General features: G+C 42.6%; 1 protein-coding gene across 2 annotated transcripts in view; it reads right to left on the bottom strand.

Annotated features, from left to right (window-relative positions):
• Positions 1–9,797: 9,797 nt before the first annotated feature.
• Positions 9,798–22,265, bottom strand: part of bod1 (biorientation of chromosomes in cell division 1) — a 28,846-nt gene continuing 16,378 nt past the window's right edge. Inside the window, exons 3-4 of one of the 2 annotated variants that reach the window (XM_038795477.1) lie at positions 17,570–17,769; positions 9,798–13,750 (exon numbers count right to left, since the gene is read on the bottom strand). In XM_038795477.1, coding sequence (XP_038651405.1) covers positions 17,571–17,769 — 199 coding nt within the window. In that variant the 3' untranslated portion in view covers positions 9,798–13,750; position 17,570. The remainder of the gene's footprint in view (positions 13,751–17,569; positions 17,770–22,265) is intronic. The other variant, XM_038795476.1, reaches the window with a different exon arrangement.

The raw sequence follows: 22,265 nt of genomic DNA, 5'->3' as shown, positions 1-22,265 counted from the left end.
AGAGGGCGAGGGTGGAAGTGGGGAGGGGGGTTGGTGGGGGGAGGGTGCAATATCGGTCCTATGTGAAGTGGGTGAGGATGAGGGCCTCCGTGGCCCTTGTCGCTGCTGCCTGTTCTCCATATTCCAGCTGGTGCTCCAGCCCTCCCTGATCCGGCACCTCCCCATCCTCCTGCTCGGAGGTGGTCACATGTTTCTCCACCTCCAACATGTCGCCCCATTGCTGCACCAGATTGTGGAGGGGTACCAGTTTGGCAGTGCTAGGGTGCCATTGCTAAGGGAGGGGGGTATGAATGGCGGTGGGGGTGGTTGAAGGGGGCATACAAAGGGGTGTCATGAGGGGGTGTGTTAAGGAGGGAGTCCTGAAAGAGGTGGAAGCCTGAAACAGGGAGGGACTGAAAGCAGGGGGGGGGGACCTAAAGGTGGGGGCACTCGGCGACCCCAAAGCAGGGAATGTTCATTTGGGGAGGTGAGAATTCCTTGATGCCCACAAGGATGGATGAGTGTGGGGCAGGGTCATCCTCATGTGTGGGGTGTGGGATAGGGTTGGGGTTTGTCCCTCAGGGGTGGAGGATTGGGGATATTGCCCATGCCTCGAGGGTGGGGTGGGGGTCACATAGTCCATGGGTGAGGAGTGTGTGGACTCTCAGCCTCACTTTAATGGTGCCCAATCTCTTGAGGAGCCAGTCTCGCTGCGGAGTCTATTTCCCCACTGCAAAAAAAAATTTCTAAGGGTGGAATGTATCAGTGAAGCGCACCCTGAAAGTCCACAGAGGGATATAATTAGGTTACTGAGTGGGCAAAAACTTGGCAGATGGAATATAATGTCGGAAAATATGAAGGTATGCATATTCGGAAGAATAATATTATTTAATGGAGAAAGATTGCGGAAAACTGCAGCACAGAGATTTGAGAGTCCTCGTGCATAAATCACAAAAAACAGCATGCAAGTTCAGCAGGTAATAGGGAAGGCAAATGGAATGTTGGCCTATCTTTCAAAGGGAATGGAGTATAAAAATAGGGAAATCCTGGTAAAGGTATACACGGCATTCGTTAGACCACACCTGGAATACTGTGAACAGTTTTGGCCCTCTTTTCTGAGGAAAGATATACTCCATTGGAGGCAGTTGATAGCAGGTATGGAGGGATTTTCTTATGAGAAGAGGTTGAGTAGATTAGGCCTGCACTTATTAGAGTTTAGAAGAATGCAAGGTGATCTTTTGAGACATAGAGGATTCTCAGAGAGCTTGACAGGGTAGATGCTTAGAGGATGTTTCCTCTTGTGGGAGAGTCTAGGAACAGAAGGCATAATCAATGAGTAAGGGGTCAGCTATTAGAGACAGATGAGGAGGAATTTCTTCCCTCTGCAGGTAGTCAATCTGTGGAATCCTTTACCGCAGAGAGCTGTAGAGGCTGGGTCGTTAGGTATGTTCAAGGCTGAGTTAGACAGAGTTTTAATTAGTAAGGGAATCAAGGGTTATCGGGAAAAGGTGGCAAGTGGAACTGAGGATTACATCAGATTAGCCATGATCTCATTGAATGGTAGAGCAGACTCAATGGGCCTACCTCTGCTCCTACGTCTTATGGGTATAACCTTGGATGTGCTGATGAAATATGAATTTACAAGCTGAATCTGTACTGGTGGGTAAACCATTGACATTTAGTGCTTTCCAAATGTGGTTGTATCCTATTTTAAGACTCGCCATTTGAACTATAAAGTGCCTAGCCTGGTCTCTATACTAGAGTAGAATATTGGATATTTTTCAGATACTCAGGCCTACATGATCAGGATCATCGTTATTTGATCAAAATGATTTTTGACAAAAGCTGGCCATTGTTCACATTAGTTAGCAGCAACCTAGCTGAAGGCAGGGAGCAGTTAATTTAGTGTTGTCATGTTTGAGTGCATGTTCTATTTTCACAAAACATTGTTTCTCGTGTATAAATGCATCTTTTAGTTCTTTGTAAAATGCATTTGATACTTGCTTACTGTTGTGAATGATGATTCCTGGTAAACTCCAGGCATAATATAGCTGCTATTTGTTCATCCGTTTTTTTTTCTTCACATATTTTCCCCTCAATGTGGCTTCCTTCAATTCAGATAATGGGGCGTACGGCCTAATGACCTCTTCATGATTTCCCTGATAAGCTTCTTTGCTCTTGTCCTTTTCTGAAAAATCATCAGTTTCTGTCCCTCCAAGCAGAAAGCATTGCTTGTGAGGCTCTCGCACAACAGGCTGATCATAAAAACTTGTTACAACTGTGCCAAGCCTCTTGAATGACGCACAGCCGCCAGATATATTAATTTAATGTCAAGGCCTTGTTGAAACTGGCTCTCCAGTTCACTTGTGGATAAGATGGAAAGCAGCAAGAGAGCAGAAACTTCTAGAGGCAGGTTGTAGCTGAAGGCTTAGTTCAGAAATTTCTATTAAAATAAATGATACGCAATTATGAGGGTGTATCTTACATTCCTGAAGAAGTGAAATACTGTCATTCTAATATTTTGTAATATATACTGGACAAAGAGTTTTCCAGCAATTAACTGAGGTTTATTGTTCGATAATTCTGCAGTAATTATAGTTGATCCTTGCGTGTGAACGCCCTTAGACGATTGTCGTCAGCATAAAACCAAACTAAAAACGGAGTAAAACCCTCAGGTACAGCCAAAGTAGTATAAATAAATACAAAAAGAAATATGAGGAAAATTAATTGCAGAATTCAAAAGGTACTCATTGTTTTTTTTATTAATTCACTCCGTCAGGTCCATGTGTTTGAGCATAGTAATATTCTGCATGCTTTTATAAAATTTTAAAAAATAAATTTAGAGTACCCAATTATTATTTTTTCCCAATTAAGGGGCAATTTAGCATGACCAGTCCACCTAACCTGGAACGCGCGCAGACAAAGCGAGAATGTGCAAACTCCATACAGACAGTGACTCAGGGCCGGTCCTCAGCGTCGTAGGCAGCAATGCAACCATTTTGCCAGGTGCCACCCAGGCAATGCCTTTTTAATGTACCCAATACTATGAAATATTTTGTTGTGAGGTCTTTCACAGAGCCAAGCCAAGAATTTCCATTAGTCATTTAAATGTTTAACTCTGTGCAACATGAAAACTGTTCTGAATACATTTGAGTTTTATTTCAATCCAGTTCAAGTAATTATGGAGCAATTTGTATTTAAGTCTCATAACCTTGCTCAAAATAACCCAACCATTGCTCTTATTTCCGATTTATGTTTTTCTTGTGAACCTCGGTCTCTTTTCTTTGCGGGGCTCCGTGTTACTGTATCTTTAATATGTCAATTTTTCCACTGTACCACTAGTTAAAGGTGAGCAGCCATTACAAAATATGTTGCTGGGCTCAGTGGATACAATAGACCACAAATTGTTTTCCAGATTACCAACTCAAGTAATAATTTAACAAAACCCCTCACTAAACTGCAGATAATGCAGTAAATCACTCAGTATACACCCCTTGAATTCATTGGCATTACCATCGCTGAACCCTGCACCAACAACATTCTGAGGGTTATTACCCTTGACCAGAAACGCAACTGAACCAGCTGCAAAATGCTGCCACTATTGGAGAAGTTTAGTGACTATTCTCCAGCTGGTACCTTACTTTCTGACCTAACGGAAATCTCTCCACCATCTACAAAGCATAGGTCAGGAGTGCGATGGATGACCTGCCTGGATGCCTGTAACTGGAACACTCAAGAAACCCAACACATTCAGCAGTTTGCTTGACCTGTGTCCCATTCACTGCCTTAAAAAAATCACTTCCACACACACTGCCTATGGTGTGCACTACCCACAGGATGCAGTTGGGAACTTGCCAATACTTTGACAGTGCCTCCACTACGCAGAAGAACAACAGCTGCAGATGCAAGGGAACACAAAAGCCTCCAAGTTACACACTATCCTAATATGGACTTGTGGGCATAGTCACTCAGCCAGAAATCCTGGAACATCCCAACAGCACAGTCCCTTACTTATTTCACCACAGGGCTGCGGCATCTCAAGACCTCCTATTCAAGGGCATCAAACACTGGCCTTAACAATGCCCATAACTCAACATTTTAAAATATGAAATTGTATTGGACTGCATATTAATAGCAGGCACTTTAAAAATTCAAAAATTGTAATCACTAAATAACAAACTGCATTTTATCTCGCCACATCACTCCTTATGCAGCCCCACACCCACCCCTACATCCCCAAAAGCCCACTTCAACAGCCTATCCAGTTTTTATTCTTCTCCTCTTAGTTCCTATGCCCAGCACTAACCTCCAGCTAACTTTCCTTCAGATCTCTTCTCTCCACCCAGTAACTCCTCTTAAAGTTAAGGGGCTTGGATGATGAGCACACTGTCTGAGGAACTTCAGTTGAGAATGACATCCAGCCATTTTGTATTGCAGCCAATTTGAAAGAACTACACTCCAAAACATTAAAGCCAGACAATTGGCACATTTATTTGAATATGGTGATTCATTTTTACATTAAATTATATTGAAGCTCTAATAGAAATGGTGAGCATACATTCTTTGGGAGAATTGCAAAAAGGTATTTCGGTCAAAACTTGGTGATCAATGAAGTGACCTTTTTAAAATACAACATTTTGGATTTGGAACCATGATTAAAATACATGTATGACAAATTCATGTGCATAATATGTAGTGTCAACTTTCTGGAAAAGGCATCCAGGTTGACATGTTAACTATGTTACAAAGCAGTTAACTGCACATGAATCAGGGCCCTTTCAAATTACAACCAACATCAATTTTCTTGGGGTAATTTGAATACTTTGAATCGTTTTGTCAAGATAGGAATGGTTCATAACGGCTTGTAGCTTCCTCAGAGTGGCAATCAGCAGTGGATTGCCACTCTGTAGTTACTTACTGCTGCTTGAAGTGGAAAGCGCCTATCTCACCTAACCTTCCTGATACAGGCCAGGTGAGACTGAAGAAGGGATGCCCGTCCCGGCTCTCGCGGAGAACAAATAGAGTTGAGCGAAGGATTTTATGCCAGTTTTTCATGGCACTAACTGCCTAAAGCACGTGGGTTCAATAATCCCATTGAAAGGGAGAAGGTAAGCTTCTAACTTAAGTGACTGGGATGTGCCGATGGGGGAGGTTCAGGCATTGGGGGGTCAGGGAAGGGGTATCTGGATATGAGGGTTCACAAAATTGGGTTGGGGTAGTCATTCAAATCAGGAGACTGGTGATCTTCGGGAGTGGGGGGTGTGGTGATCACAAGTTAACCAGATGCAACACAACTGAGCAACCACTAGAGGGAGCACGGGAGAGCCATATAAATAGATCAGGACAGGAAGTGAGGACACACTTCACTGAGGGCAGAACTTGGAGCAACACATATACAGAAGACACACTTCACAGCAGGCGGGCTGGTAAGCAGGACACACACACAGCAAGCAAAGCTGGTAGTTAGCACTGGAAGGTCGTTCTAGGTCGAGCTCTGGAAACTGAACGAACTCACAATAAAGCATCTTCTCCACACTTGAGACTACGAGCTTTATTAAGACACGAGTAACAACACATGGTACCTAGGAGTGATTTCAGACGCTTATGACAGGACAACTCAGCTGCAGATACAGAAAACAAAAAAACAAAAAAGGCATGGAAATCTCAACCAAGAATGGCATGGAGATCTCCTGCTGGACATTCGACTTGGGAAGACATTGCTGATGAGAGGATGTGCCTTGGATTCCCACTTCACCTGGACACGACTGGAAAAGTAAGAAGTGTCTGGGAAAGGTTTAAACAAATGTTCGATTTCGCTATCATAGCATATGATGCAGCAGCAGCCTCAGACGAAATTAAAATAGCAATTCTCATCGAAGGAAATGAAGCTTGGAAAGTTTATAATGGATTTAAATACTCAAAAGGTGAAGACAGAAACAGCTTACAAACGGTACTAAACAAATTTGAAGAGTACTGTGAGAAATTTGAACAGCAAGACATACTCAGAGGCCAAACTGCACAGAGACTGAGTGATGCAAAACTTAAAAAATCACCAAAAGAGCAAGAAATCGCGAATGAAAAGTACAGATCAAAAAGAAGAAATAAAAAGAATTTCTCACAAAGCCAAAACGCTGAAACCCTGTCCAAATCGGGAAGAGAAGATCACTTACGAATTTTGCAGTCCTGGTGGGACAGTAAAATCGCTGAAATCCGCGAAAAACGGCAAAAAATGGCGTTGGAGCACATTTTGCAGTCTCCGGTAAGCAAAGAACTACAAATCGCGTCTGCGCATGCGCCGGAACCGGAAGCCGCGCATGCGCAGTTTGAAAAAGATCGCAGCGCCGATTGTTATGCGCATGCGCAAGCCGCGCATGCGCAGTCAAAAAAAGTCGTCGTCGCGGATCGTCATGCGCATGCGCAAGCCGCGCATGCGCAATGGGAACGAAACCGCACAGTGAAGGACGAAAGCCGATTTGCGCATGCGCAAGTCATGCCAACGCGTGACGTCATGACGTCTGAGCATCCCGACCACGCCCACTTAAAAGGGAAATGCCCGAAAATTGAAAATAAGACACTTAAAGTGGTAAACACAAATTTTCTTGCCTCAGAACACAGAAAAACGCCTGAACTTACACCAACAGTTAAAAACAACTTGCACAACACCCTGAAAAAAGCAGTCTGCACCACCCAAAGTGAAGAGAACAAAAAGAATTCCGAAACAACAAAAGATGATTTGTTTTTCGAAGAATACTACTCAGGCACAGCTGAGTCAGTCGGATATGCTTCTCACAGCATCAGCGACACGGTCGCAAACTTCAACACGAATCAACTCGTGGTAGAAGCCAACGAAGATGAAATGGGTATCAAAGAATACTACTCAGACATGGAGGAGCTATTTGGACATGCTGATCACAGCATCAGCGACACCGTTGCAAAGCTCAACACGACTCTACTCATGGTAGATGAATCCAACACCATGAGGCCATGGCAGCTCGTCGATACATTGGATGACAGCAATACCCAAGACGAAGACGACGCCACACAGAGAGCACAGGAAGACTCCACAGAGCGAGCGATTACAGGCTCCACAGTGCGAGTAATGAAAGACTCCAAAAGGGATGCAAGCAAACACTCCCTGGCGAACACCATGCATGAACAAGACCATGCAGGTAAACCCGCAGTATCTGAGCAACCGCAAGCAGACTATGACAGTCTACCAAGCTCACAGGAACAAGAAGAAGACAACGTACATCTAACCACTGACACCATGCATGCACAAGTCCATGCCAGTCAACATCAGTGAGGTGACCATGCAAACACCTCGGGATGATGCATTGGGTACTTAAAATAACAAGGAACACCAACAACATTCACAGCGGACTTGCAATATCAATATCACCACGTCATCAACAACACCAAAAAAAAAAAAAGCTCTGAACAAATTCATCAAGTTTGGACTCATAAATGTTTTATTGAGATTGGACATATAACTACATTGGCTTTGTACAGTATGCAATAGCACCATCACCTTTATAGATACGCATATCATAAGTAACTGTTTTCTATAATTGTCTTTAACGATGTACAGCAAATATGTAAAGAGAAAAAGGGGGATGGGGTGATCGTAGATTTACTAGATACAAAACAACTGAGCAAACACCAGAGGGAGAGCTACAAATACACCGGGACAGGATGTACAATTTTCTTTAACGATGTACAGAAAATATGTTAAGAGAAAAAGGGGGATGTGGTGATCACAAGTTAACCAGATGCAACACAACTGAGCAACCACTAGAGGGAGCACGGGAGAGCCATATAAATAGATCAGGACAGGAAGTGAGGACACACTTCACTGAGGGCAGAACTTGGAGCAACACATATACAGAAGACACACTTCACAGCAGGCGGGCTGGTAAGCAGGACACACACACAGCAAGCAAAGCTGGTAGTTAGCACTGGAAGGTCGTTCTAGGTCGAGCTCTGGAAACTGAACGAACTCACAATAAAGCATCTTCTCCACACTTGAGACTACGAGCTTTATTAAGACACGATTAACAACACAGGGGGGGGGAAAAGGGGTGTTCCGTCAGTTTCTGGTGGGGGGGGTTATCCTTGGGTCAGGTGGGTGGGGGGGGGTTGTTGCCCGGTTCTGTGGGATGAGTTGTGTGGTTATAGGGGGTGGGGTGCTTAGTTGGGGGGGGGGGGGGGGGGGGGGGGGGGGGGGGGGGGTGTATCGTGCAGGTACTGGGAGTTCATAATGACGCAATGTAACCAAATTTCAAGAGAGGCCCCTGTCGAGCACGTTTAGCCAGGCGTTTCTTGATTTCAATTGTACAGGCATAGAAGAGAAACAGGGCTCTGAGTCCATTTGGCACTGGGTCAGCCTTGTACAAGATGAAGTAACGGACAAAGTTGCAGCACTGGCAAACGCCATGCTATCTAATGGGGCTTTGCTGCAATCCAGGGCCTCAGCGGGGAATGCCCCACCGAGGCGGCACTTAATCGCGTTTCCTGCACTGAGGAGCACCGCTCAACGAATCTCTTCAGTGCAGGAGATCGGGAGGCCATTTTAAAATGGCGTCCCGATCGCTCAACGCCCCCAAAGTCCCAATTCACCTATTAGGGGGGGGGGCCTGAACCCCATCTCACATGGGCAGGGCATCCAGGGCCCGATCCTCAGCACAGGGCAAAATGCCAACCTGGCACATAGGCAGTTCTGCTCTGCGTGGTTCCAGTTTGTAGGGACCAGCACTGAACGGCAGTCGCCAGAGGTCTCCAAGCCGAAGGGGCTAAATCTCAGAGTCTCTGTAGATCAGGCGAGCTGCATTTTAGAGTGAGACAATATACAGATGTGCCAAATAGGCGGAATTCAGATCTCAATGTCTTGTGAGGTCCTATTAGGTCTCGCAAGGCACGTCGAGCTGGGTAGATCCTGGAAGAGGGATCTCCCGGCCACGGCCCATTCGGGCTCACCGTGGCCAGTAGATTGCACTCTTGGAGTTTGAAGTGCTTTTTTCCTTCTAACTCTTTCAGAGTAAATACGAGTACAAAACACAAAACTGGCAGAACCATCAAAAGTCAGCGATTTAAATCATTTTGTTGGATGGTTCCCAAGCCAGCACAATTTTGCAGCCCTAGTTAGCTCCTTCTGGTCAATTGCTGGAATAACCTTTATTTGGGAACTTCCAAGGAGGATTCCCCAGCGCATCTTTGGGGTACCTTCTGGGGAGCCAAGAAGTTATGGCTGACTATCTTTTGGAATCCGACCACTTGGTCAGATAATGAGGGAGCTGGATTTATGTTGTATCTTCTTTGGGTTTCTCATTGTGCCTTTAGCAATAAAACTTCAGCACAATTCATCTGAGTAAATCTACCATATTCATCAACATCAGGACATCAGTACACAGCTTTTGATATTTATTTATGAAAAAATGTTAGTAACATTTATTGGAGTAGGTTTTAAAAAATATATCAAAATAAACTCCTGTTATTGAAGTATTTTAATTAGCAATTAACTCAGTTTGTTTCTTATTTTGTTCCTTTTACTGCTGCTCAAGTGTCTATGTGCAAATTTTCTGTATCATTGTAACGTATTTGTATGTTTGCAGTGCTCTCTAGTGACAACAACAATCCCCACGATGTAGCTCTTAAGTTTTCAAGACTAGCTAAAATTGTAAATTTGAATTTGGGCAATAATATTTTTTGACCAATCATTAATTTTTGTTTCATGGCCACTTCTAATTGGCAAAGCTTGACAGATACAGTCATACATATGACCGTATCAGTTTAGTCAACCAAAAATGAAATGAACACATCAATTTTCATATCTTGTAGTAAACGTTTATTTTGGTAGAAAGGAAACATTTACAATGTTCAATTTTATTGAACTTACCCAAAAGTTGCCTTTGCACTTTAAGTATAACATTAATCCAAATCACACTTGGATATCCATTACACAATTCGTGAAATTAAATTTCTCTGATCCAGCTTCAAATCTTTTCAAAAATCAAAAAAATACAGTGGAAATGCACTTTGCAAATTTTCTACTTCAGAGCTGATACAAGATCATTTTCATTTTAGTTAAGCCACAAGATTAGGAAAGGATATCTTGAACTTTAATGGAAGATTGAACAGTAGAGATTATGTAAAACAAATTTGTGTAATTTACAGCATTGCACAACAGTTAATTCACAATTACAAAAACTGTAACCACAGAAATTGGCTACCTGTTGGAACCAGTGAATCTGGAATTGGATTACATGTGGCATACACAAATTGAAATGAATTTAACCCAGAAGTATGGCCTTTAGCAATGTCAGAATCTAATTTAGAAAAATAACGGAGGTAAGCTATTACACCAAGGTTAAGATATTCAAGGCATCTAGGAGCCAGCATATACATTTAGTGACAATAAAAATCATCATATAGGTCAACCAGACCGAGTGAGTAAGTGAATTTTGGATTCTACCACAAATGTAACCCTAGATACTGAATGCCAGTACAATGGATGCTTCTGTGCACCATCGACAACACTAAAGACGTGTAACCATGCAAGGGTCCAGCCCAGCAATTAGTTCACAGAACCAGCAATTCTACATCATTTGTTACCTTTATAAATGGTACCCTGTTGACTCTTAGTCTAGACAAAAAGATATTTATGGCTTTCAGTAATTTATAGGTGGTCTACTTTGAGCAGAGTTCTCTGAAAGCATAGTCTTGACGATCCAGTGATTCAACTAACATTTGGGAGCTGTGCAAAAATATTGGAAGCACTAAACGTTTCTAACTTGATACCTGGCAAAGTGTGACCCTTTTAAATAGACGTTCAAGCCATTTGGAATTCAAGGAGCCAAATACTTGTCTTTTAGGATCTCCAAACAATATAATTGGTTCAAATGACTTAAGTTGGCCACATAAAATAAATACACTGAAAAAAATGCATAAAACCCTGAGCATTTTGGGACTTTACTTTCCCATATTTTACTTCACATTAAATATTCCAGTGAAAAGAGAAATTATATTGAGATACGTCTGAAAGTTACAAAATTAACTCCTGAGCTGATTTGGTTGATAAAATGTGGAGTGGCTACAAGAGAAAATATATACATAGAATGTAACTACCTGTATTTGGGCTTTCGCAAATTTTAGGCTCACGGCCAAAAGCATGCCTGTTGCTTCAACCTGAACCACTATTCCTATTTATTCGTCAATTTTCTTCCTTTATCTCCTGAAAGAACCGATTGCTCAAGGTGCCATTTTGCACATTCAAGAACAGATCGCTGAAGGTGCCATTTTGCACAGTCAAGCCTACGAAGTTTGTGGGGCACTTGACCATGGAGGCGGTCTAGGAAATGTGCAAAATAAGATACATTTTGTTACCTGTGGAGCGGAGGGATAATGGAGTGGGGGGGTATTGGGAGAAACTGTTCTGTCCAGGGAACTTTTCAAGATTAATCTTCAAAACTACCCTGGAAAAGAAACTAAATTAAATAAAAACATTTTAATGCAGAAATTGTAAACTTTTAATTTGCCCTAATTAATACCATCCCCCATCCCCAGATTAAAGCAGTTCATATTGGTGTATGGAAAGTCAGTAACCGTAACATCAAACAGCTTGAACAGATCTGGACTAATGTGGCTGCGAGCATCACTGTTGAGCCTGACCCTGACATCATCCTATGTCCACAAATCTAATTACAGTAGCTGCTACACTCAAGAGCGGGGGGAGGGGGGGGGGGGGGCTTACTAACCAGGGGCACTGAAGCAAGCCATAATGTCCCATCTTGCTGAAGAGTCCCCAAATTGGCGCCGACTACAAACTAAATCGGAAGCCTGTGAGCTGTCTTATCTTGCTGTCAGCATTGTAGGTCCACAAAAAAATATCTACTGTCTATCACTGGGATAGGAATTTAGCACTGTAAATAGAGGGAGCTGACTCCAATGCAGGTTCATAGAGTTGGGAGCTAAAGGAGTGCCAATATGAAAATGGCTGGATGTGTGATACAGTCCCATCTCTCTGGCAATGAAGCTGTGCATGTGTGTACTTTGCACTATATTCCAGTTGCACTGCACTTTGCAACGCCCAATTTGTGCAAGACTGTTTCATAGATCACTTCTTGCCTGTGTAGTCAAACCACGGGCCCAATTATAGAATTATATTACCTGTTTCAGATTTATGTGTACGCAAAGCCATTTTGCAATACGGAAAATTGGTCTTGCATTGGGAGGGACTTGTGCAGTATTTTAAAAAGTTAACAAAAACAAAGTGAACAAATTCACCAGGAAGAATTATTTTGTTTGAGCTCAGGCTCAGCCACAGTGAGAAAATTAAGATTGCTCACACACATAATTATGAGATAGCACCTCTGTCAGGGCACAGAACGAAAGATGGAGAAATAGCCAGCATTGCTTCTACACTATGAGATAGTTTACATACAAGTGACATTTTAGTAACCTCAAATAATGTAACAATTAAGTTCTTATTATATCTAATTTTCCTGAAGTTATGATATTATGCAATTTTTGGCTTTTCAGCACCAAAAAGGGGAAAGGAAAGTCAGCGTAGAAGGTAGCATCTCTTGTTCCCCAACAGAAGGCTTTTAGGAGAATATACGAGACAGAACAAAATTGCAATTGTAAAACTCAACAAAACATGCGCTGACTAATTACCATAGTTTTCAGTGTACAAAGGTCTACTTTAATTGTAACAAGAGGAAAAACTGTAAATTCCACTGTATAAATCTTTTAGAACAAATAGAAGCTTTCAATACAAAATTTCTAGAGTAACGTTTTAGCAAAAGATTGCTTGGGAATGATTTAACCCTTCTTGGACTGGATTTTGTTGCCGATCAAATTACCAGCATACAAGATCCACCAACTAATGTCCCATGAACAACTGAATGCTGAATGTATTAAAGATGATGAAAAAACATAGAATAGACAATGATTTTACTCGCAGCATCCTCTGAACCTCAAAAGATTAAATAGTGCGTTTTGGTGCGAGAAAAGCTATTGCAGTCCTCAAAGGGTTAAACTGCACAATATATTTAGTTTTCAGAAAGAGGAAGTACCTTTGGGTAAGTTGTTTGCTATCTTTCACGAAATCTAAAATTGGAAATATTTTTTAAAAACTCCTCTCCTTAATATATATCTTCCTTCAATGGAAATCATCATTTTTAAAATAAATTTAGAGTATCCAATTATTTATTCTCCAATTAAGGGGCAATTTAGCACGGCCGATCCATCTAACCTGCACATCTTTGGGTTGTAGGGGGTGAAACACACACAGACTCAGGGAGAATGCGCAAACTCCACACGGACAGTGACCCAGGGCCGGGATTCGAACGCGGGCCCTCAGTGCTGCAGTCCCAGTGCTAACCACTGCGCCATGTGCCACCCTTGGAAATCATCATTTGACCAGTAATTATAAAACATTTTCTTCATTTATTCTCATCGTCTTAATATTCTTCAAAGTTTGAAATGCTGCCCAAAACGTCACAGCATGTGTTCATTCGATCTTCAAAAGTCACCAAATTCAGTCTGTCATTGACATCCATCAAATTCCATTTTTTCTCCAGTGCCCAGTTACCATCGCTTCCTCTATTTAGCCTAATAATGCAGCGAAGCTGCTGTAAACAGTAGACAGCATTAATTTATGCTAGATAAGCATCTTTGCCCCAGAGTAAAATTTATTCTTGACTGTGCAACTATTGCTGAAGGTAGAAAACAGTCAGTCATTGTTATGCTGGTATTAGGGCATTTGAACCATTACCTGCAAGAAACAGAACAGTTTTAAATACTAATGCAGAATATCTTGAATCTGAACTTTATACATTCTAATAGATCCAAATATTTCTTACATTTAGGGTAATTACACACCGGATTAAATACTTCAAATTTGTCAAAACTGAGCCACCTGGACACATTAAGCTTGGTTTATCCATCACTCCATTCTCACTGAACGATACTGACTTCCTCCAGGGTACTATATTTAAAGTAAATGTTTTGGTCTTCAAATGCATTGATGACCTTGCTCACCCTATCCCTGCAACCACTTCCAGAATTGCATCCTTCATTTCTCTGATTCTGGTCTTCTGTGCATTCCCTATTCCCATCTCCCTGCATTGAGCTTCAGCTGCCCAAGTCCTTCTAGTGACCCACCATTTAAATTCCTATTCCGCACCATTTTGTTCTCTACTTTGATAAACACCAGGTTTCAGTCACTCATCCAAACTCCTGCTATGGTTCAAAGGGTTTATTGTTTTATTAATTTTTTACCACTTTGCCATCTCTTTGTAGAAAATTTCCCATGATAAAGACACTCCAGAAATGCAAACTATAGTCATTTTTTGCTATACACATCGAATAAGTCTATCAATATTCTTGCTCATACATAGAGATAATGCAAACCAAGACACATGGTCATAAAAATCACTACTAGCACTTCAAAATCACATTTAAAATAATTGTATTGGTAAGGTGTAAACAACTATACATTGAACAAACTGGAATATTCTACACAATTTAGAAAGCTTTCATAAAAGCTAAATACAGCACGATATCTGAAATAAAAACTGAAAATGCTGGAAAAGCGCAGATCTGGCAGCATCTATGGAGAGAGAAATAGAGTTAACATTTCCATTTTGTATGACTTCTTCAGAGCTGAAGGGAGGTAGGAATGTGATGGTTTTTATGTTGTTAAAAAATAGGGGGGGGGGGACAAAATAAAAGGTCAGGAACAGGTTGGAGGGTCAGGAAAGATTGAATGACAAAGATGTCATGGACAGAAGACAAAGGGTCATCCCCACCTACAAGCAAGATAGCCGAATGTGTTAATATCAGAACGAAGGTCTGTACTTTCTAAAAGCAATTTCTAAAATATGAGAACACTATGTAGACTGGCAGTTTGGTGGGGTGGGAGTGAAATAGAAAAGGAGGATGGAGTCCATGGTCTGAAGTCGTTTAACTCAATGTTATGTCCAGAAGGCTGTAAAGTGCCTATTCAGAAGATGAGGTGCTGATCCTCCAGTTTGTGCTGGCCTTCACTGGAATATTGGAGCAGGCTGAGGACAGATATGTTGGCATGAGTGCAAGATGGTGAATTGAAATGGCAAGTGACAGGAAGGTTTGGGTCATGCTTGTGGACTGAGCAAAGGTGTTCTGCAAAGCAGTAACCCATTCCACATTTCATCACCCCAATGCTCCTTCCCATTGTGAACAGGGAATGCAGTAGACTAAACTGAAAGACGTGCAATTGAATCTCTCCTTCACCTGGGAGGAGTGTTTGGGGTGTTGGATGGTGAGGGGTGAGGAGGTAAATGGGTAGATGTTACACTCCTGCAATTGCTTGGGAATGTGGTGAGGTGTTGGGAAGTGACAGAGGAGTGGACCAGGGCGTCACAGAAAGAACAGTCCCTTTCATATGGAAAGCATAACAATGTCAGTCACATATTAAAATAAGCCCAAGCAGCTTTTTAAACCTCTTGGTAAGAACATGATCAGCAGTTTCACAAATAATGCTATGGTAGGAAGCAGTATAAATATAAAAACTACTTTTCTAACTGACTGTATTTCTAGAATGAAAGGGGAAAAATGTATTAAACTATTGCTCTGCGCAAATAAAAAGAAAATACTACAGCAGCACCATGGCACATCAGGTGATTGACACTAAATGTTTTTAATAAAAATTCTGCAGCCAAGTGCAGGGCGATCTGGAATTATGAATCCAAATTTTAGCATTGTGCAAATGAGAGCCATTGTACTCTACACCTGGAGTATTGTGCACAGTTTTGGTCCCCTTATTTGAGGAAAGATGTAGTGGTATTAGAGGCAGTTCAGAAGAGGTTCACTAGGCTGATTCCACAGATGAGCGGTTCGTCATATGAGGAGAGACAGAACAGTTTAGGCCTATACTCTCGAGTTTAGAAGAATGAGGGAGATCAAATTGAGGTATACAGGATGATAAAAGATATGGAGAAAGAAGATGTGGAGCACGTGCTTCCTCTACTGGGGCATTCAAGAACGAGAGGCTCTTAGAATCTGGGGCGGGTTTCTCCACCGGCGGGATTCCCCGTTCTGCCGGTGCTCGGGGGTTTCCCGACGGCTTGGGGCTGCCCCACAATGGGAAACCCCATTGACCGGCCGGCGTACCGGAGAATCCTGCCGGCGGGTCGGGGCAGAAATGTGGTGCGGCGGGGCGGAGAATCCAGCCCACGGTGGAGCAAATTTAAAACCGATTTGAGGAGAAACTATTTCTCCCAAAGGGTTGTGAATCTGTGGAATTCGCTACCCCAGAGTGCGGTGGATGCTGGGACAGTTGAGTAAATTCAAGAGGTTAGACAGATTTTTAATTGGTAATGGGTTGAAGGGTTAGGGAGAACGGGCAGGATGGTGGCATTAAAGCCAGGATGAGATAAGCAATGATCGAAGTGTGGAGCAGACCTGATGGGCCAAATGGCCTAATTCTGCTCCTATATCTTATGAACTGTAGACAATGATCTTTCAAATCCAGCCATGCCTGTTGGGATGAATATCTCTGGTCTGCTGGATGTGAAAGAAAAATGACAGTCTCAAACCAGAATAAAAACCATCTCTAATTCAGACACCACAAATTATTAGAAATACACAAAAGGGGCCTCACGGTAGCATGGTGGTTAGCATCAATGCTTCACAGCTCCAGGGTCCCAGGTTCGATTCCCGGCTGGGTCACTGTCTGTGTGGAGTCTGCACGTCCTCCCTGTGTGTGCGTGGGTTTCCTCCGGGTGCTCCGGTTTCCTCCCACAGTCCAAAGATGTGCGGGTTAGGTGGATTGGCCATGCTAAATTGCCCGTAGTGTAAGGTTAATGGGGGGATTGTTGGGTTACGGGTATACGGGTTACATGGGTTTAAGTAGAGTGATCATTGCTCGGCACAACATCGAGGGCTGAAGGGCCTGTTCTGTGCTGTACTGTTCTATGTTCTATGAATGTCCTGTGGATAATTGGATTGATAGGCCAAAGATCTTCTCCTGCTTAATATTGTTACGGTAGCATATTGGTTAGCACAGTTGCTTTACAGCTCTAGGGTCCCAGGTTCAATTGCCAGCTTGGGTCATTGTCTGTGTGGAGTCTGCACGTTCTCCTAGCGTCTGTACAGGTTTCCTCCCACAGTTCACAGATGTGCAGGTTAGGAGGATTGTTAATGATTAATTGCCCCTTAGTGTCCAGAAATGGTTAGGTGGGGTTACTGGGTTAGGGTGGAGGCATCGGCATAAGTGGGCTGCTCTTTCCTAGGGCCTGTGCAGACTCGATGGGCCGAATGGCCTCCTTCTGCACTGTAAATTCTATGATTGTTACTATGAAGGCTTGACTCTGCAATGTGTTCTTTTATATCTGACTAGGTGTGTTTGTTGTTGCACTGAGTGCCTGAGGTGTACCGCAAACCGAGGCAGTTTATTATATGGCCTCATGAACAACTTGAAAATATAAGCTTAACATTTTTAATATTATGACAATGAGCTTTAAATGGATATAATTTTATCAATGTGAAAATGATATACCAAAAAACAAACAAATGAATGCAAAAAGAGAAAAATAAAAAGATGATACGAGACCTCAGGGTGTACCTGAAGTTGGAGCAGGGAGCTCCTGTTTCTCAGGCTCTGGAGGTGGATTTGGCACAACTTCTTCATTCATTTCTGTAGCCATAAATTCATGGACCGCCTTCTCTATCTGTGGTTTGAATATGTGATGCTGTTTTGGATCCACGACCTGAGAAATAATTCTGTCCACGCCCGATTCCAACATGCCTGATCTTGGGTACAGAAATAATGATAGAATTATAGAGTGTCCTTACGGGGTAAGCATTTCTGTAACATCAATTGCCCAGACGAGGACTATACTAATTTTCCATGCTGCATTAAAGAGACTACAAAGATAACTTACATATATCTAATGAAAATGTCTAACATTGCCACCTCATTGTAAAGTAAAATTGAGGTCAATGGTTGCAAAAATGTTCCCAAAAATATAGAGAAACCATAGAATTAACTGTTACAATTATGTTATTAAGCAGATCATGTTGCTGTTGATTTGAAAATACTCGCAAAAGTCCTGGCCAAAAGGCTGCGTACCGGAGGTGGTCGCAGAGGACCAAACGGGCTTTGTCAAGGGTAGGAAACCCACTGCGAACATCAGGCGGCTGCTGAATATAATAATGACCCCCCGCCCCCGGCGAAGAGAGCACCAGAGGTGATCGTCTCCCTGGACGCAGAAAAGGCCTTCGACAGAGTTGAATGGAAGTACCTCCTCAAGGTACTGGAACAGTTTGGGCTGGGAGCAGGATTCACCGCCTGGGTGAAACTCCTGTACAATGCTCCCAAGGCGAGCGTTCGAACCAACACCACCAGCTCTGAATACTTCCAGCTACAGAGAGGCACAAGGTAAGGCTGCCCGTTGTCCCTAATCTTGTTCGCACTAGCGATCGAATCCCTGGCAATAGCCCTGCGGACGCGAAAAGCTGGAAGGGCATCCAGAAAAGAGACAGAGAGCATGGAGTTTACATCAGGTGAGGATGAAGCCATGCCCAATTGTGGCAATCTTTGGGGTATCGGAGCAGCCAGAGCCACACATGGAGAAGAGGGCTGACACCCTAGCTTTCGCTTCCCTAATTGCATGCCAGAGAATTCTGCTCAGCTGGCGATCTGCAGCACCATCCATAGCTGCAGACTGGCTCGCTGACCTTTCGGAATTTCTCCGCCTGGAGAAGATTAAGTACGCCATCCGAGGGTTGGAGGAAGGCTTCCAAGATGCATGGGGACAGTTCATCAGCTGTTCCAAAACCTGTTAGAGGCCAGCAACGATGAGAATGAGAGGAAAACGGGAGAGATCAGAAGAAAAAGAGGAAGGACAAAGGGAAAATGGGGGCCTCACGGTAGCATGGTGGTTAGCATCAATGCTTCACAGCTCCAGGGTCCCAGGTTCGATTCCCGGCTGGGTCACTGTCTGTGTGGAGTCTGCACGTCCTCCCCGTGTGTGCGTGGGTTTCCTCCGGTTTCCTCCCACAGTCCAAAGATGTGCGGGTTAGGTGGATTGGCCATGCTAAATTGCCCGTAGTGTAAGGTTAATGGGGGGATTGTTGGGTTACGGGTATACGGGTTACGTGGGTTTAAGTAGGGTGATCATTGCTCGGCACAACATCGAGGGCCGAAGGGCCTGTTCTGTGCTGTACTGTTCTATGTTCTATGAAATAAAGACAAGGGGGAACCAACAGAATGTGAGAATGTGCAACCTGGGGGAGGGTGTGGGGGAGGGTGTGGGGGAGGGTTCGAAGATGAGGAGGAGGAAGAGAAAAGGCTGGAAAGTCACAAAAGAGAAAGAAAATGGGGAGGGAACAATGTGGGGGGTGGAAAGAGGGCAACACCCCCCCAATCACAGGGCAAACACAGCAGAAGTTTACGGGGTAGAAGAGAGGTGGGGGGAGGACATAAGGGGGGGGGGGGAGAGGCTGAAGGGACCACAGGCCGAGCCAGAGGGCAGCAAAATGTACAAAAAGTAAACTAAGGGAAGGGCAGGATAAACCTTCCTAAATAATACAATAAATTAACACGCCAAAATGTATATAACTGATGATAAATGTGGAAAATACCAATAAAAAAATAATTGCAAAATATTTGCTAGCATTAAAAAATGCGATACAAATGCTAGGAGTGAATCTTGTATCAGAAATGAAATTTAAGAGTATGCCGAACACAATGTCTATGATTTAAACTAGCAATTGAGATAGTTTCCACTTATTTCTCCATATTGAATGCCACATCAAACAGAAAAAAAACTTCTAGGGACAGAAGTTGTGTGGTTGTTACTGAAAGCCCTTCAGGTAAGAGAAGGGGAAAAAAAAAAAATCAGGAATTTTTTAAGCTGTTTAATTAGGTGTTAAATATTCAAGTAAAAAAAAAAATTATAAAAGGACCAGAGATAAAGATTATAAAATGCAGAACTAGTTCCCTCCATATTTGTATCAGAGAAGATGCTCAGTGAAAACATGGGGTTTGGTACTGATGCCACAATACCTTTTACATATCAGTTTAGATGTACTATTTCTTTGGTAAACTGGTGCACTTTTATTAAGATAATTAGTAAGTTCAAATACATGAACAGAGGAATTGCAATATCGGCAGCCTACCAAATCCACACACTTACACTTCTAGGCCACATGTAATAGCAGCAATACTTTGTGGAAAATGGTCAAAATATTCAGTGAAACTTTCAAGGTGAAAAAAGTCACAAGCAGCGTTTTGAATTTGTTGACTTTTTTGAAAGCGGCAAGGAATTAATTATCTTTCAGACACAATTACAAAATTAGGATTTACAACCCAATGCATAACTATTCGAGCAATGTTACTTTCTTGGTACTCAGTGCAAAATACTACCCTCCTTTATTTAATTTATCCAATACTATTGTTGTTGAACCCTTCAGGAAATTTAACAATGTATGCTATTTTACTCGTATAGCTTGCTCGTTATGCTCAATAATATTTCTATGTACCCTTTTACTTCCCTTAGTTGTAAAACTGATTTAACATTTTACTCTGCAAGCTTGAAACGGGGGGGGGGGGGGGGGGGGGGGGGGGGGGGGGGGGGGGGGGGGGAACTTCCATATAAGTCAACTTATGAACAATCTGGAAGGTAGTGGCACAAGAGAACTGCTCCTAGCTTAAGACTCACAACCAAGCAGTAAGTACCAGCAACACTCGATTGACATTTTATACATCAAATCACAAACTATACCAAAATATATTCACAGTTTTGGTTTTCAATTCTAAAAGTTCTAGTGTTGTATGCTCCAGCAATGATAAAAAAAACGTTAGTTTTAGACCAGTGAGAGAAAACTGCTTCTCTGCATCTAACTTAGAAAATTCTTTTAACATTTTAAACAAGTGTCAGTTCATCCTTCAATCTTCTATGTTCAAGGGAATTCAAGTATTTAACACCTCTTGGGGCACTTCACAGAGGCATTACAATACAAAATATGGAACTGAACCACATTTGGAGCCATTCCAAAAGGTCGTGAATGTAGCCCAGTCCATCACGCAAACCAGCCTCCCATCCATTGACTCTATCTATAATTCCCGCTGCCTCAGAAAGCAGCCAGCATAATGAAGGACCCCATGCACCTTGGACCACATACTCTCTTCCACCTTCTTCCATTCGGAAAAAGATACCAAAGTTTGAGGTCACATACCAACTGACTCAAGAACAGCTTCTTCCCTACTGCCATCAGACCTTTGAATGGACCAACCTCGTATGAAGTTGATCTTTTCTCCACACCTTGCTGTAACTGTAACATTATATTCTGTAGTCTCTCCTTCCTTCCCTGTGTATGGTATGCATTGTTTGTACAGTATGCAAGAAACAATACTTTTCACTGTATACTAATACATGTGACAATAATAAATCAAATCAAAATTCGATGGCTAAAACCCACTGCTTTGACCAAGCTTTTGAAAAGTGTCTTAAAGTAGGAAGTGAGGTAAAGAGCCAGAATGGTTCAGGAAAGTAATTCCAGAGCTCAGGATTGAGACAACTGAAGGCATGGCTACCAACAATTTAGCAATTAAAATTGACGGTGCTCAAGAGGTCAGAATTAGAGGAGCTCAGAAGAGATTACATAGATAGCGAGGGAGCAAGGCCCTGGAGGGTACCGAAAACAAGGATGAGAGTTTTAAAATCGAGGCACTGTTGTACCAGGAGTCAGTGTAGGACAGCAAGTATAGGGGTGATGGGTGAACGGTGTTTGGTGTGAGTTAGGACACGGGCAGCAGTTTTGGATTACCTCAGATTTAGAGGATAGACTGTGATACTTAAACCAAGAATGTGCTAGAATAGTCTGGAGGTAACAAAGGATGGATGAGGGTTCCAGCAGCAGAACACGTGAAGCAGGGTTAGCGATAGACAATGTTAAGGAGGTGAAAATAGACAGTGTTAGTGACATCATGGATATCTGGTTGAAAGCTTTTCTCGGAGGTGCCTGCAGGCCCACTCAACTGAACGACAATGGAGACGTATTGGAGGAGGACGCTGTGATCAGATATACCAAAGGGTTCAAATAGTTTGAAAAGAAATAGCTTGCCTTTGTCACAGTCATACAAGATGTCATTTCTGACTTGGCTCTGAACGGTTTCAGTAATGTGGCAGGAGCAGAAAGCTGACTGGAGGGTTCAAACATTGATATGGACACAAATTTTGAGGCAACAACAGGTTCAAGGACTTTGGAGAGGAAAGGAAGGTCAAGGGCTGTTTTATTTTTTT

The sequence above is a fragment of the Scyliorhinus canicula genome, chromosome 4 (genome assembly GCF_902713615.1).
Source record: "Scyliorhinus canicula chromosome 4, sScyCan1.1, whole genome shotgun sequence".
Lineage (NCBI taxonomy): Eukaryota > Metazoa > Chordata > Chondrichthyes > Carcharhiniformes > Scyliorhinidae > Scyliorhinus > Scyliorhinus canicula.
Note: the sequence above shows the minus strand (reverse complement) of the source record. Positions and strands in the feature narration are given on the sequence as shown.